The sequence below is a fragment of the Arachis stenosperma genome, chromosome 6 (genome assembly GCF_014773155.1).
Source record: "Arachis stenosperma cultivar V10309 chromosome 6, arast.V10309.gnm1.PFL2, whole genome shotgun sequence".
Lineage (NCBI taxonomy): Eukaryota > Viridiplantae > Streptophyta > Magnoliopsida > Fabales > Fabaceae > Arachis > Arachis stenosperma.
The window spans coordinates 21,591,507-21,604,564 of record NC_080382.1 but is presented as its reverse complement, the minus strand read 5'-3'; the positions used below and the strand labels follow the sequence as shown (position 1 = coordinate 21,604,564).

The following is a 13,058-nucleotide window of genomic DNA, read 5'->3' as shown; positions in this document are numbered from 1 at the left end:
GAAAAAGTACAGATTCACAATCTTGGATTGTTTTTCAGGTCCTAACGGATGAAAGAAGAACTTAAAAATCAAAGTACATAGCACCGTCCCTTTGACATTATGATTAATCTTGTGAAAATGAAACTTGAATGGCAGGACAATATGCACCGGATTTTTTCCCCTTTTTAATTTTTTTATTTTAATCCATAAGCTGATTTTTACACTAACAAAAAAAAAAAGGGACTTGGATCATGGAATTGATAGAGACAATAATGTTATCAATAGCGTTTTTTTTCTTGGGTCATTACTTTATTTTTTGTTAAGAAAATGTTGGCAATAGCTTGTAATTGGTCTTGGATGATGATGGAGTTGTCTTCATCAAATAAAAAATAAAATAAAATAAAAGAAGAAAGGTTCAAAAGATCTGGCAAGTGGTTCTGTTCCCAGCATTAATGCATTGCATAATATTGTCTGTGTTGGATGGTGGCCCAGGCACTTTTTACTTGTTCCTTTTCTTTTTCATTTTATTCTTTTACAGGAATTATATATCCACTATCCAGTAAGAATTATGCATACATGCAAATGCAACACACTGAAAAGGAATGATGTGGGAAGCACAAAATTATAAGGAAGCATTATTAATAAATCAGAAACTTTGTGAGTTTTGTCTCAATTACAATGGACACAGAAACATGTGCTAGAGGGAGAGTGGGACCTCCATCGTTTGATATTTTGAGAGAAAATGGTATTCATAAGTTTACCGTATATTATCATATATTTATGAATGAATGCAGTGTAATAAGATCACTGGCCCCCTACCTCTCTGTCAAAGAGGAAAAATATATATCTGAAAGAGCATAGAGGACCTTACCGACACTAATTAATTGCCACCTCACGCGCCTTTGCAAATTTCGTTATCAAACAGTTTTGTGTGGATCAAATGATGGTTGATCAAGCTAAAGTTACTGGCCACTGGTTTTCAAGGGAACGTTTTTCTAACAAGATATACAAATTAAAGATAGGTTCTTGTCTTTTTCAGGCACACAAAGTGAGTGAGTTCAGGTCTCTACTTAACTACTCACAGTCTGTTATTGTGCAAGTTTTAGTTACACATTGAACAGACAAAACTTTCAGCTAAGATGGGTGTTTTTAGTACCATAGGTACTTGTATTGGCTTTGGAATTGGAACTTCAATTGGTGTGGTCATTGGATACTATGTGTTTATATACTTTCAGCCAACACATGTCAAGGTTAGTTTCTTCCTCTAAACTAATTCAACTGTTCTTATTTTATTTTGTTTTATTATTCCTTTTAATTTTTGGATCCAGAATGCCAATTAAATTTGCCATTAGAAGACTTTTGCATGAAACTAAAAGGTACCTCCTTGCTAGGTGTATATGCTATATAGTAAATTTTTTCTATGATAATTTTTGTTGATGAAGATTGTTTTTGTCTAAAGTAAGATGCCGAAAAGCAATACTTAGTTTTCATATAAGATGTGTCATAATTAAGGTTCTAATCCAAGGAAAATGCAGTACTTGGTCTGCCTTTTCTTCCGGTAATCATGACTTATTTGTTGAATCAATTTTACTATATCAGCTTTAATCACTACTGAATTTTGCGAACACATACTTTCAGCTGAAACACCATAGTAGGGAAAGAGGTAGCTACAAAGTTTTGTTATGATTTAACTATAGAAGATGCTATGCATTACCTTATCTTTTGGTTAGTTAATTAACACTTTCAGACTATGACATTCTTAATTTCAGGATCCCATAATTCGTCCTTTGGCCGAGCAAGATGCCAAAACTCTGCAACAAATGCTTCCAGAGATACCCTTGTGGATAAAGAATCCAGATTTTGATCGTGTATGTTGTTACACTTTACCCCCTTGTATATTTCTTGGGTTTCCAAATAAAAGTTTATCATATTTTTCTTGTTTGCAGCTTGACTGGCTCAATAGATTTGTTGAGCATATGTGGCCTTATCTAGACAAGGTATGCAATCTACCAAGATTGTATATTGTGGCCTTATCATAATTTCTTGTCACATTTTTCCAAATAGTAACAACAATTCAATCTTCTCAGGCAATTTGCAAGACTGCAAGGACTATAGCAAAGCCCATTATTGCTGAGCAAATTCCCAAGTACAAGATTGATTCAGTAGAATTTGAAACGCTTACCTTGGGTTCTCTACCTCCAACTTTTCAAGGTTGAGCTCTTATTTGTTTTCAATGTTACTTTTCTTTCCCTCCATATCTTTAGGAATTAGGAAGGAAAAAGTGAAAATCTTAGAATGTTAGGAAGAAAAAAGTGAAAACAATGAAAAGAACAAAATCTTTGTGATTTTTATGTGGTTCTTATTGTGACATGTCAATACCATCAAGTGTACAGAACTGAGCTAGTAGTAAACTGGTTAGTTTTATTTAGATGTAAGATTCTTTGAAGCTAAGGTTGGATGCTAAAAGATAACAGATTATAAATTATTGGTACCTTGTCACTTAAGTAATGTCAAAGGTCTTGATTGCACTGAAAAGATGAAATCATTGTGATGGATTGTTGTGCCGTTATCTTTCACAATTCCAAATTATTTATTCATCTGATCCGTGGAGACACAATTTTGACCCATAAATTTGTCAATATATTCAGGAATGAAAGTCTACAATACTGATGAAAAGGAGTTAATTATGGAACCATCAGTAAAATGGGCTGGGAATCCTAACATTATAGTTGCAATCAAAGCATTCGGGTTGCGAGCCACAGTTCAGGTTTGTATTCTCTTAGTATCTGAAGAACAGAAAAAAGAAATGTTTGGCTTATGATTTTAACATGCCAGGTTGTTGATCTGCAAGTATTTGCCTCTCCACGAATCACATTGAAGCCTTTAGTCCCGAGTTTTCCTTGCTTTGCGAATATTTATGTGTCACTCATGGAGAAGGTGTGTATGACTATTTTCATTGTGATTTCTAGTGATAGCAAAAATATCTGATACTTTGGCCAATTCTATATAAATTACAGAAACTAATGAGCAAAATAATGGTCACATTGTGTTGTGATTGCAGCCACATGTTGACTTTGGATTAAAACTGCTTGGAGCTGATGTAATGTCTATTCCTGGTGTTTATAGGCTTGTCCAGGTATCTAATACTCAAATTCAAATTGGTGCAAGTCATCAACTTGTGTTTGTGAAGTTGTAGCACTGATTTTTCCTCTTCATTTTCAGGAAATCATCAAAGAACAGGTAGCAAAAATGTACTTATGGCCTAAGGCCCTTGAGGTGCAAATAATGGATCCAACAAAGTATGTTTTATTTTCTTCTTTTCATCAGTTTCATAACATTACTAGGTGTTAGAGTGAGCTAATAAGTTTGCTTGGTTTGTTTTGTTAGGGCCATGAAAGTACCTGTAGGAATCCTCCATGTGAAGGTTCTTAGAGCAACAAATCTCAAGAAGAAAGATCTACTCGGAGGATCAGACCCGTACGTGAAGCTTAAACTCTCTGACGACAAACTTCCTTCAAAGAAAACTAGCGTGAAATATAAGAAATTGAATCCAGAATGGAATGAGGAATTCAATATGGTTGTCAAAGATCCGGAATCTCAATTCTTGGAACTTAGTGTTTATGATTGGGAGCAGGTAATTGTGTGGTTATGTAACAAACTTTGTAAGACATGTTTCTTATTCTTTCTTTCACTTTGAATTGCCTAGATTGGGAAGCATGACAAGATGGGAATGAATGTCATTCAATTGAAAGAGCTTACAGCGGACGAAGCGAAAGAGCTGACTCTTGATTTACGCAAGACTATGGAGCCTAATGATCCAGAGAATGAGAAGTCACGGGGAGAGATCACGGTACAAGTTCTATATAAGCCTTTTAAAGATGATGAGTTGGCTCAAAATTCAGAGGACCCTAATGCAATAGAAAAGGCTCCTGAAGGAACACCTGCCACTGGTGGTTTGCTTGTTATTATCATCCATGAAGCTGAAGATGTTGAAGGGAAACACCACACAAATCCATATGCAAGACTCATTTTCAAAGGAGAGGAGAGAAAAACCAAGGTGTTATTTATTTTCTTATTCTATTTAGAATGAACACAAGTTTTAATTTGAGTCTTAACTTTGCAGCATGTGAAGAAAAATAGAGATCCAAGATGGAATGAAACATTTCAATTTACACTGGAGGAACCTCCCACCAATGAGAGGCTATATGTTGAAGTGCTTAGTGCCTCCTCTAAACTAGGCCTGCTTCATCCCAAGGTATTTCTCATTTTTAAATCTTGAGTAAATAATTTGTCCGCTCTATTTATGATTATCTTTTTGCAAGCAGGAAACCTTGGGTTATGTGGATATAAATCTATCGGATGCTGTTAGCAACAAAAGAATCAACGAGAAATATCATCTCATTGACTCAAGAAATGGAAAGATTCAAATTGAGCTTCAGTGGAGAACTCCTTGATCAACATACAGTGTTTATAATTTTGTAAACAAAATTTGGAGCATTTGATGTATAAACATTAAACAAGCAACTTCAATAAGTACCTTAGGAGTTACTCTTTATACAATGTTTTGTGAATTACTAATTAGCAACACGTGGTTATTCCTAAAGGATAAGAAAATATGTTGTTGTTAGGTTCCAAAGCACTCGTAGGAAAACAATTATGAGACATTCAAATTCCTTTTAATTTAATGCAGCAAGTGCAAGGTGTTCAAACTTGAAAAGCCTTTTGTCAGAGTATAGATTCTTCGCCATTTTCTCGGTGTCAACTTAGCAACTTGTGATCTCTACAAACATGCACATTTAAACAAGTCATATCATTAGTTTTCCTTATGAGGCAGGGTATATCAATATCTTCTATTAATGAGTGACTCAAATTTAACTATGTGGATGCCTATACTGTTATAATTTATAGAGTAAATTAACCAACTTTTTTAAGAAAATATTTTTCTTTTTCTTTAAATTTCTTTTTTTCTGACACACGATATTCATTAATTTCCTTTATAGATAACTATAATTTACTGTAGTAAGGAATTGGTTTCCAAAAAATATTTGAAGGTATTAATGAAACCTCCATATAAATATACAAGTGAAGCTAAGCTAGTGAAGAATACAAGATACTATATCCATCATGAACACATGTTGCTCATTCTCTCATTCCATTTTCTTGTGAATTACTAAACATTCCTAAACGGCTACTTCCATCTCCAACTTATCATTATACGCTTTCTTCTCCTTGAGATAGTTTTTTTCCAATATAAGCAATCTAATAATCAAGAGAAGAACTAAAGCCTTGTGCCATATTATGTTGCATGCTTCAGTTTTATGGGTTTGCATAATAAGGGTCTGCGGTGGAAACAGTGACATGGAAGCGTTGTTAAGCTCAAGAGTGTCATGAAGACTGGAACAAAAACTGGAGAGTAATTGGCCTGAATGTTTCCTTGATTCCTCTGTTTGGCACCATTCCAGCAGAGATTGAAACACTTAGACTTGAAGTTCTTGACATGGCCAACTGTAACCTCACTGGGGATGAATTATCTCACTGGCAAGTTTTTTTCTTGATTTATCTTATAACAATCTCAGTGGAGAGATTCCAGAACAACCTTGAGGGTCCACTCCCATCCTTCCAAATCTCGATGCATTCCAGGTATGGAGAAACAACTTGACGAATTCCTCCAAATCTATGCACAAGTGGCAAACTAAACAACTACTTCTCTGGCTACATTCCCATGGAGCTTGGGAACTGCAAGTCTTTGACAATTCTCGACCTCTCAGGGGAAATATTTGATTTGCGGAGGAGTAGCAACAAAATGAGTGGTCCTATTACAAATTCAATTTCTCAATGCACTTCACTCATGTCATTGGATTTGAGTAGTAACATGCTTGTTCTTGTTGGTGAGATTAATCATTTGGAGGTTCTAAGCTTGTTGAACCTCTCCAGGAACAATATCACTGCCCACGTTCCAAACAACTTGCTTCGTACACTTCCTACCAACGGCCAATCCCCAACGTGGACTATTATTGCAAAATCCATTACTACTTTTGTAATTACATTGCCTTTGATTAAGGTGCATTAAGTATCTTTAACCACATTATTGCAAACAACTATTACATTATGTGTACATAAATCAGTTACTAAATATAATATCTAACATCATTAATATTTTTATATTACGAAATCCATTAACTTGTTAGCCATTGGCCTTTAGGCTAATTTTCTTATTTGAAAAAAATCAAAAGTAGGTAAGTCATCGCTGACTCTCATTCTGCTAATTGGTATTTAGTATTTATCAAAAGTCACTGTTGCTATTTAGAATTTTCCTTCCTCAGAATCTTATGAAAAATATGCTGTGGCCAAATGGCTAATTCAAGGCCAAACAAGTTATTATCATACGCAACACAAGGGACCCCTGATTTTTAGTTATGTCTGATGGGTCCTAATCAGATACGTATAATTAATAAAAGACAACAACACACAGGAACATATAATACAGGGTTATACCGTACAAGAAATACAACATGGATGTTAGAATCAAGTATTATCTTTTGTTTATCATTAACAGTACTATATATTCTCCAAAACTTCTTAGAAAATTTTTTAATAAAGTTAGATGAAATAAATTGTAATATGATAGGGTTATATGTGTTGTATGAATGACAGTGCCCTCAGAGTAGATTAGACTAGCGTGCATGTGTGGTTTGGTCCTGATTCAGACAGAGCAATGTTAGACTCTTAGTAAAGCAATTTTTTTAAATCAATATCAATTCAATTTTTACGATTTTTAACTTTAGTTTCTGTCCTTATAATATATATTAGCTAATAATCCTTTTAAAAAAATTGTTTTTTTATTTTTTTAATATCATTTATATACTAAAACTAATTAATATATATTTTTTATTTATTTTTAATATATATCTAGCATATTGTTTTTTTTCCAAATATGTCAAAGCAAGAATAGCCAAAAATTGCATTCATTATTATCAGTCCACATTCACCAAACTCTATCTATTTAGTCCCCACTCTCCTTCATCTATCTCCTGCATAAATTTCTCATCAATCATCAGTCTTGACTTGGTATATACTATTAGCATACTATGCTAGCAAAAAAGTCATCATCTTTCTAACTATTTATTTAATATATAAAACTTTTAATTATACAAAACAATTAATAAATTTATCATCATCATTTGTTCATATAAATTCAATTTAATCAGCTGTTATATTGCATAGTAGGTATATACACAAATTTAACTATACATATCGAAATTCTTAATTTAAAAAAAGAAAAAAAAAGATAACAATAATTAATTCTTTTTATTTTAAAAATTTTAATCAATAAAAGTAGAAAATTAAAAAAATATTATGTAATTAAATTTATGTACTCTTTATGTACTTTTATTATAATATGTACTTTTATTATAATTAATTATTATTAATATAAAACTAATAAAAAAATAATATAAATAACATTAACATATCCAAGTGGTTAAAACAGCATAAACCTAAGAAACTACAAGTACATCACCGACAAGCTACCAAAAGAAACAAATTAAAAGCAGAAACCAGTAAAATAAAGCGAAAAACAACATAAACACTTAGTATATATGTATACTCAGAAGACTAAAATTAAAATTACTGTTTTCCTATCGAAATTTGACATCTCAGCAGTCACTACTCATGATTTGATTCGGCATAAGTATGTATATATTATAAAGAAAAAGAAGTGTCTGAAGTGCGAAGTGAGGTGGTGTTGTGTTTGGATCAGGAAGTGGGATAAGTAGGGAGATGGTGTGGGAGCCTGAAACGGACCTGAGAAGCGGGTGATCGGACGGCAACACCATGCCAGCAGATGCCTCCTTTACACACCTTGTGAGAACGATGGTTGTTTGCTGCAGCGGCGGAGGCGGCAAATGCATACATGGCCTTACGTGATAGGTCCCAGACAAGTGCTGCCAGCAAGATGAGAGCCACGAAAATGGAAGCGAAGAAGATGAGAACAAAAGCGCCTCCCATGTTTTGGCCACAGGCAATACAGTACACCTTCATACATGCGATCACTGCCACATAGATGCTTGTGAGGTTGCTCACCACTCTGTCGCTAATTGTTGCCATCATCGATATCAAATCTCCAAGAAAGAACAACAACAAACACCGCCTTTTGCTTTTACTTTTATATGTACAAGGTTGAGTCTCTGTACGGCTCTCTTCTTCTAATTCAGTTTTATAATTTTTTTTATAAAAAGGTATAAATAAATTATTTTTAATTAGTAAATTTTAAATAATTATAATTAATAATTAATAATTTTATATTTTAAACAATAAAATTTAAATAATTATTAATTAATAATAATTAATTAATATAAAATATAATTTAAAAATATTTATTAATTTATTATTGCTACTGAATTATTTTTTATAAGAAATTAGAAAATACAAGTTACTGTTTATCATTTTATTATTGAAGAAAATGATTTTGACCTTTTTATTTTTTATAAAAAATATTATTTATACATTAAAATTAATCATCAAAATAAATTTTTATGTATCAAGATTTAATTTTATTCATCAATTAAAATTAATGGCTTAAGTAAATTTTCATTCCTATAAAAATATCTATTTTTTTATTCTAATATTTATAAAAATTAAAATATTTTTATTTTAATTTATATCATTAATTTAGATTAAATATTAATGTAACAAGTAAAGTGATAATATTATCACATCAGTATTGTAGTCCCTTAATAGAATAAACTAACCATATATTTAAATCATCACATAATGTTTGTTATCTAATTTTTTTATATAAAAGTATGGAATATCATTATTTTTAACATAAACAAACGGTTTAAAGTTATTTTCAAGTTTTTATAATTATAAAGTTAATGAAACCACATAGACTACTACAAGAGTATAACATTATCAATTGAAAAGAATTTTATAAAAGTATATAAATTTAAGTTTTTATATATTTATTAAGGTATAAAATTAAATTTAAAAAATCTTATTAATAATAATAATTTAAACATAAATTCTAAAAGTTGATTTTTTATTTTATACATCTCATTAAATTACAAAATTGGTCCCTACTAGTTATGTATTGAGTGTCTATAGTCATAGAAAAGATAGAAAACATTGATTGGCACATCGTGCTTATCTTCATTTATCCTTTTCTTTCCTTGGAAAACAATGCAATTGCGATTGGAGAGTGTTATAAATTAAAGTGGAAGTGGAACAAAACAAAAACAAATTAAAAGCCACTTTCTATTCGGTATGGAAGACAAATGCACTTTATCATTCTTCTTGTTTATAAATACTATATTCATTCTATCTGGATCCACCCTCTGGAATTTTCCCTTCATAACATATTTTCATTTTTATTTTCATCCTCTCTTTTGTATTTTACTATAATTATTCTATGTGTTCTCTAGAAATATTAATTAGTGAAAAATGATACTATGGAATGAAGAAAACTAAAATGATAGGAATAATCCTTAATAGAATATACTTTTCCAACCACACTAACCAAAATCGACCACAAAAAACTTAAGTATTAATATAGAATACGTATTAAAATATAAGATATATACTAAAAATAAATTAAATTATATATATTTAATTAAAAATATATAATAATTAATTTTAATTTACAATAATATTTTTAATATTTTTTATCATGTTTACATTCAAAAGTTAATATTTATTTTAAAATAGAAATATATTAATACTTTTAGAATTAATTGGAGATTATTGAAGTAGTAATGATATTTTGATAAGAATATCTACAAAAATATATAACCATGTTTATTTTAATTTATTAATTAGATGTATTTTTTTTAATTAAATAAAATAAATTAGGCAAGTACTGTATATTATTATTGATAGATAGAAAAATTTTAACAAGCAACAAAAGATTATGAGAATTTTGATCACGAAAACAAAAGGAGTTGAAAAGTGATAAAATACTAAATATATTTACAAATAATGAAAATAATAAAATAATTTTAGAAATCATATTTTAAATTTTTAATGTAATTTTTTATAAATATTATTAAAAAATAATTTTTTTATTTTTAAAATTTAGTAATTTTATGTTAAATAAATTTGTTTAAATCTTTTATTATAAATGACTAATTTTTTTAAAAAATAAAAAATATACATAGAGATCAAATTTTATTTTAATTTTATTCGTACTTTTTAAATATTTATTTAAATATTGTCATAAAAATTCAGATTAAATAAATAAATTATTTGTTAAATATAACAAATTCTTTTATCACTTATAAAAAATACAATATTTATTAATTATTTTTATTATATTTTCAAATTATTTAATAATTATTTCATCAATAACATCTAGTAAAGAATTTTTTATGAATATCTAAATTTTTTAGAATTGGAATTAGTAATTAACTCTAACTGACCATAGCAAATAATTATAACAAAAGAATCCCTTCGAAACATTTGTCCTGAGAATATATATTTTTTGAAAAAGTATAGATAAATAATAAAAATATTAAATAATTTAAATAATAGACATATTGAATGTTCATTTTATTAGTTATATAAATAATTATTTTAATATTAAAAATTAAATGTATAATTTAAAAATATTTTTTATTTAATTAATAGTTATTCATATTATTTAAAATAATCATTATTTATCTAGTACTTCCCATATTTTTTTCCTAGTTTATTACGTTATTGAGATACATAATAAACACTATTAAGTATCAAGTACCAAGCAGCCGATTTTTGTAACTCCAAGAAGATAAACAGCACGTGTCTGATCAATTTCTCATTTCTCTTGCATTATGATTTGAGGTAGTCAAAATGCTGCTTATTTTTCATTTGTCTTCTCAAATATATGAAAAAAATAGATAATAATTTGTGTGATATTAATATTTTATTTGTTTAGCGTGTCGAGACGGATGAGAACAACTAAAACGATTGATACGGGCAATTAATTAAGTGTTAGTGGTGACTTAGAGAACACAGCACCGCCTTACTGGTTGATGAAGAATATATATCATATCATATCATGTCGTGATCCATGCATGACTGCCGTATTTATAAACTCTGAAAATGAACTAATATAAGACACTCACACACCTACACCTCATACTCTTTATTGTGTCGAGTCATCAAAACTTCAAAAGCATGCATCTTACTCTTCTATTGCCTAACTTTAAAGAAACTCTCTCATTTAGTCACCCAATTCATTCTCCTTTCTTTACTTTTACCATTTATTTCAATTATTAAGTTCGGTACTTTTTCATTTCGTAAAGAAAATGTTGCACTATTTCATATGCTTTTATATATTGTAATTTTTTTATACTACACTTATTAATTTCATATAATTAAATATATTTAGTATAATTAAAAAAAATAGAGAATACATTTATTTTGTTATTGTTTGAATATTATTAATTAGTTTCGTCCCTTCTAACACAAGTCTGCAGTATATATGCATTTGTGATCAGCATTTATGTGAACCTAATTAATTAAGCTGATAATAATAAGATATGATAATAAGATATTTAATGTTCCTGAAAAACCCCAAAGAATGAAAAATGAGCTTGCATTGGGATATTGTAAATTTTATTTGGTAGCCAATGTATATTAAGGAAGGGTTCTTTTATTATCGAATCGAGACTACAGTTCATGCATGCAGTGGTTCCTTCGGTGATCACTCATGAAATCAAATTCATCACAATGGAGTACCCAGTGTTAGTGGTCCTCCTCAAGCTTTTATTGCCTTTTCTCTTTTATTTATTTATATTTTTTAAGTCAAGACTTTTTTACTCAATTTATGAAATTTGAATTAACAAGTACATGGAGTAGGTTAAATAGTGTAAAGAGGATATTGTCAATTTGTTACTTCTCAAATTCATTATATATCGCTCTTTTTTTATTTAAATAAAAAAATTCAACACAATAAATAAAACAAAAATAATAATAAATAAACAGACAAATTTTAAAAAAATCACAAAAAAATTATCAATTATTTTTTAGATTTTTTTATAGTGTACTTTTAATTTTGTACTCTTAATTTTGTATTAATTGAAATATCTTTGGCCACTCCAATTTTACTAAAATTCTGTCAATAGCTAAGCAAAACTATGTTAATTTGACAGCATCTTTTTTTCTTTTTACCTGCACAATTTCGTTGAAGTCTCCCATGGAGACCGATAATTTTTTTTGAATTAAAAAGCTCAACACACTAGGTGGAATAAACAGATCAGAAACCAAGAACCATAAGTACAACTAAACATAAAATAGAACTACTAACCGAAGAAAGTAAAGCAACCCCTAGTCATCTTCGACATTGCCATCAACAACCAAAGGGAGCACCCCCAATTCACTCGTCGGAGAGCACAAAAGGATCTGTTGGTGATTTCCACGACATCTGAGCCTTTATTGTTGAACACTTGATTATTCATTTCCAGGCAAATTGTCCATATTACAGCAAAGAATCCAATCAACCACTTCTTCTTCTCATCCTTTCTCTGTGCGCAGTCTTCCAACTCTCAAAGTGTTGCTTTAGTGTACCTGGTACGGTCCAATCTCTTCCAAAAGCATACAGCCAAGCACCCCACACCTGCCAAGTGATCTCACACCCAAGAAACAGATGAAAAGCAGACTCAACAGCCTTACAGCATTACGCACACGAATTATCAAGCTGGTTAATGGCCCTAATCTGCAAAGTCTTTCTTTAGTATTCACCCTCTCAACCAAGACAAACCAAGAAAATAATTCGACCCTAGGCGGGAGGAAACCCCTCCAGATAGCACTAGTGAAGTTATAGCTTGTTATTTCCTCCAGAAGGACTGCTTCCTGCAACACCCGCTTTATTGAGGGTCTTTGCTTTCCACAGACTCAGCTTTTCTTCCACCTTATCAATCACTGGTTTCCACGTCTTAACTAGTCTCGGATTCACTCCCAAAGAGATGCCAAGAGGAGAGAGGCCTCCTTACATCCCAGCAAAAGACACATCTTGCGTGCCCAACTCTGTTCACAATTAACCGAAATGAAGCTGGATTTCTCAAAATTGATACTCAACCTAGACATCAGCTCGAAGCATCGTA

At 30.3% G+C, this 13,058-nt stretch overlaps 1 protein-coding gene across 2 annotated transcripts; it reads left to right on the top strand.

The window, feature by feature from the left end:
* The first annotated feature begins 851 nt into the window (after nt 1-851).
* Nucleotides 852-4,713, top strand: LOC130935374 (synaptotagmin-2-like). 2 transcript variants are annotated; one of them, XM_057865084.1, is made up of 12 exons: nt 852-1,229; nt 1,749-1,847; nt 1,926-1,976; nt 2,067-2,190; nt 2,628-2,746; nt 2,815-2,916; nt 3,041-3,115; nt 3,202-3,278; nt 3,367-3,613; nt 3,686-4,036; nt 4,103-4,234; nt 4,305-4,713. In XM_057865084.1, the coding sequence occupies exons 1-12, from the start codon at nt 1,119-1,121 to the stop codon at nt 4,431-4,433; spliced, it is 1,617 nt and encodes a 538-aa protein (XP_057721067.1). In that variant the 5' UTR covers nt 852-1,118; the 3' UTR covers nt 4,434-4,713. The 2 variants fall into 2 exon arrangements, with proteins under 2 accessions (XP_057721067.1, XP_057721068.1); XM_057865085.1 differs by lacking the exon at nt 852-1,229 and adding an exon at nt 1,337-1,355.
* Nucleotides 4,714-13,058: the final 8,345 nt, after the last annotated feature.

Bases quoted from the DNA above. Each gene is read 5' to 3' on its own strand.
- LOC130935374 (XM_057865084.1), top strand. From the start codon at position 1,119: ATGGGTGTTTTTAGTACCATAGGTACTTGTATTGGCTTTGGAATTGGA. The intron at 1,977-2,066 runs GTATGCAATCTA...CAATCTTCTCAG, and splicing joins TGTGGCCTTATCTAGACAAG to GCAATTTGCAAGACTGCAAG. The intron at 4,037-4,102 runs GTGTTATTTATT...TTAACTTTGCAG, and splicing joins GAGAGGAGAGAAAAACCAAG to CATGTGAAGAAAAATAGAGA.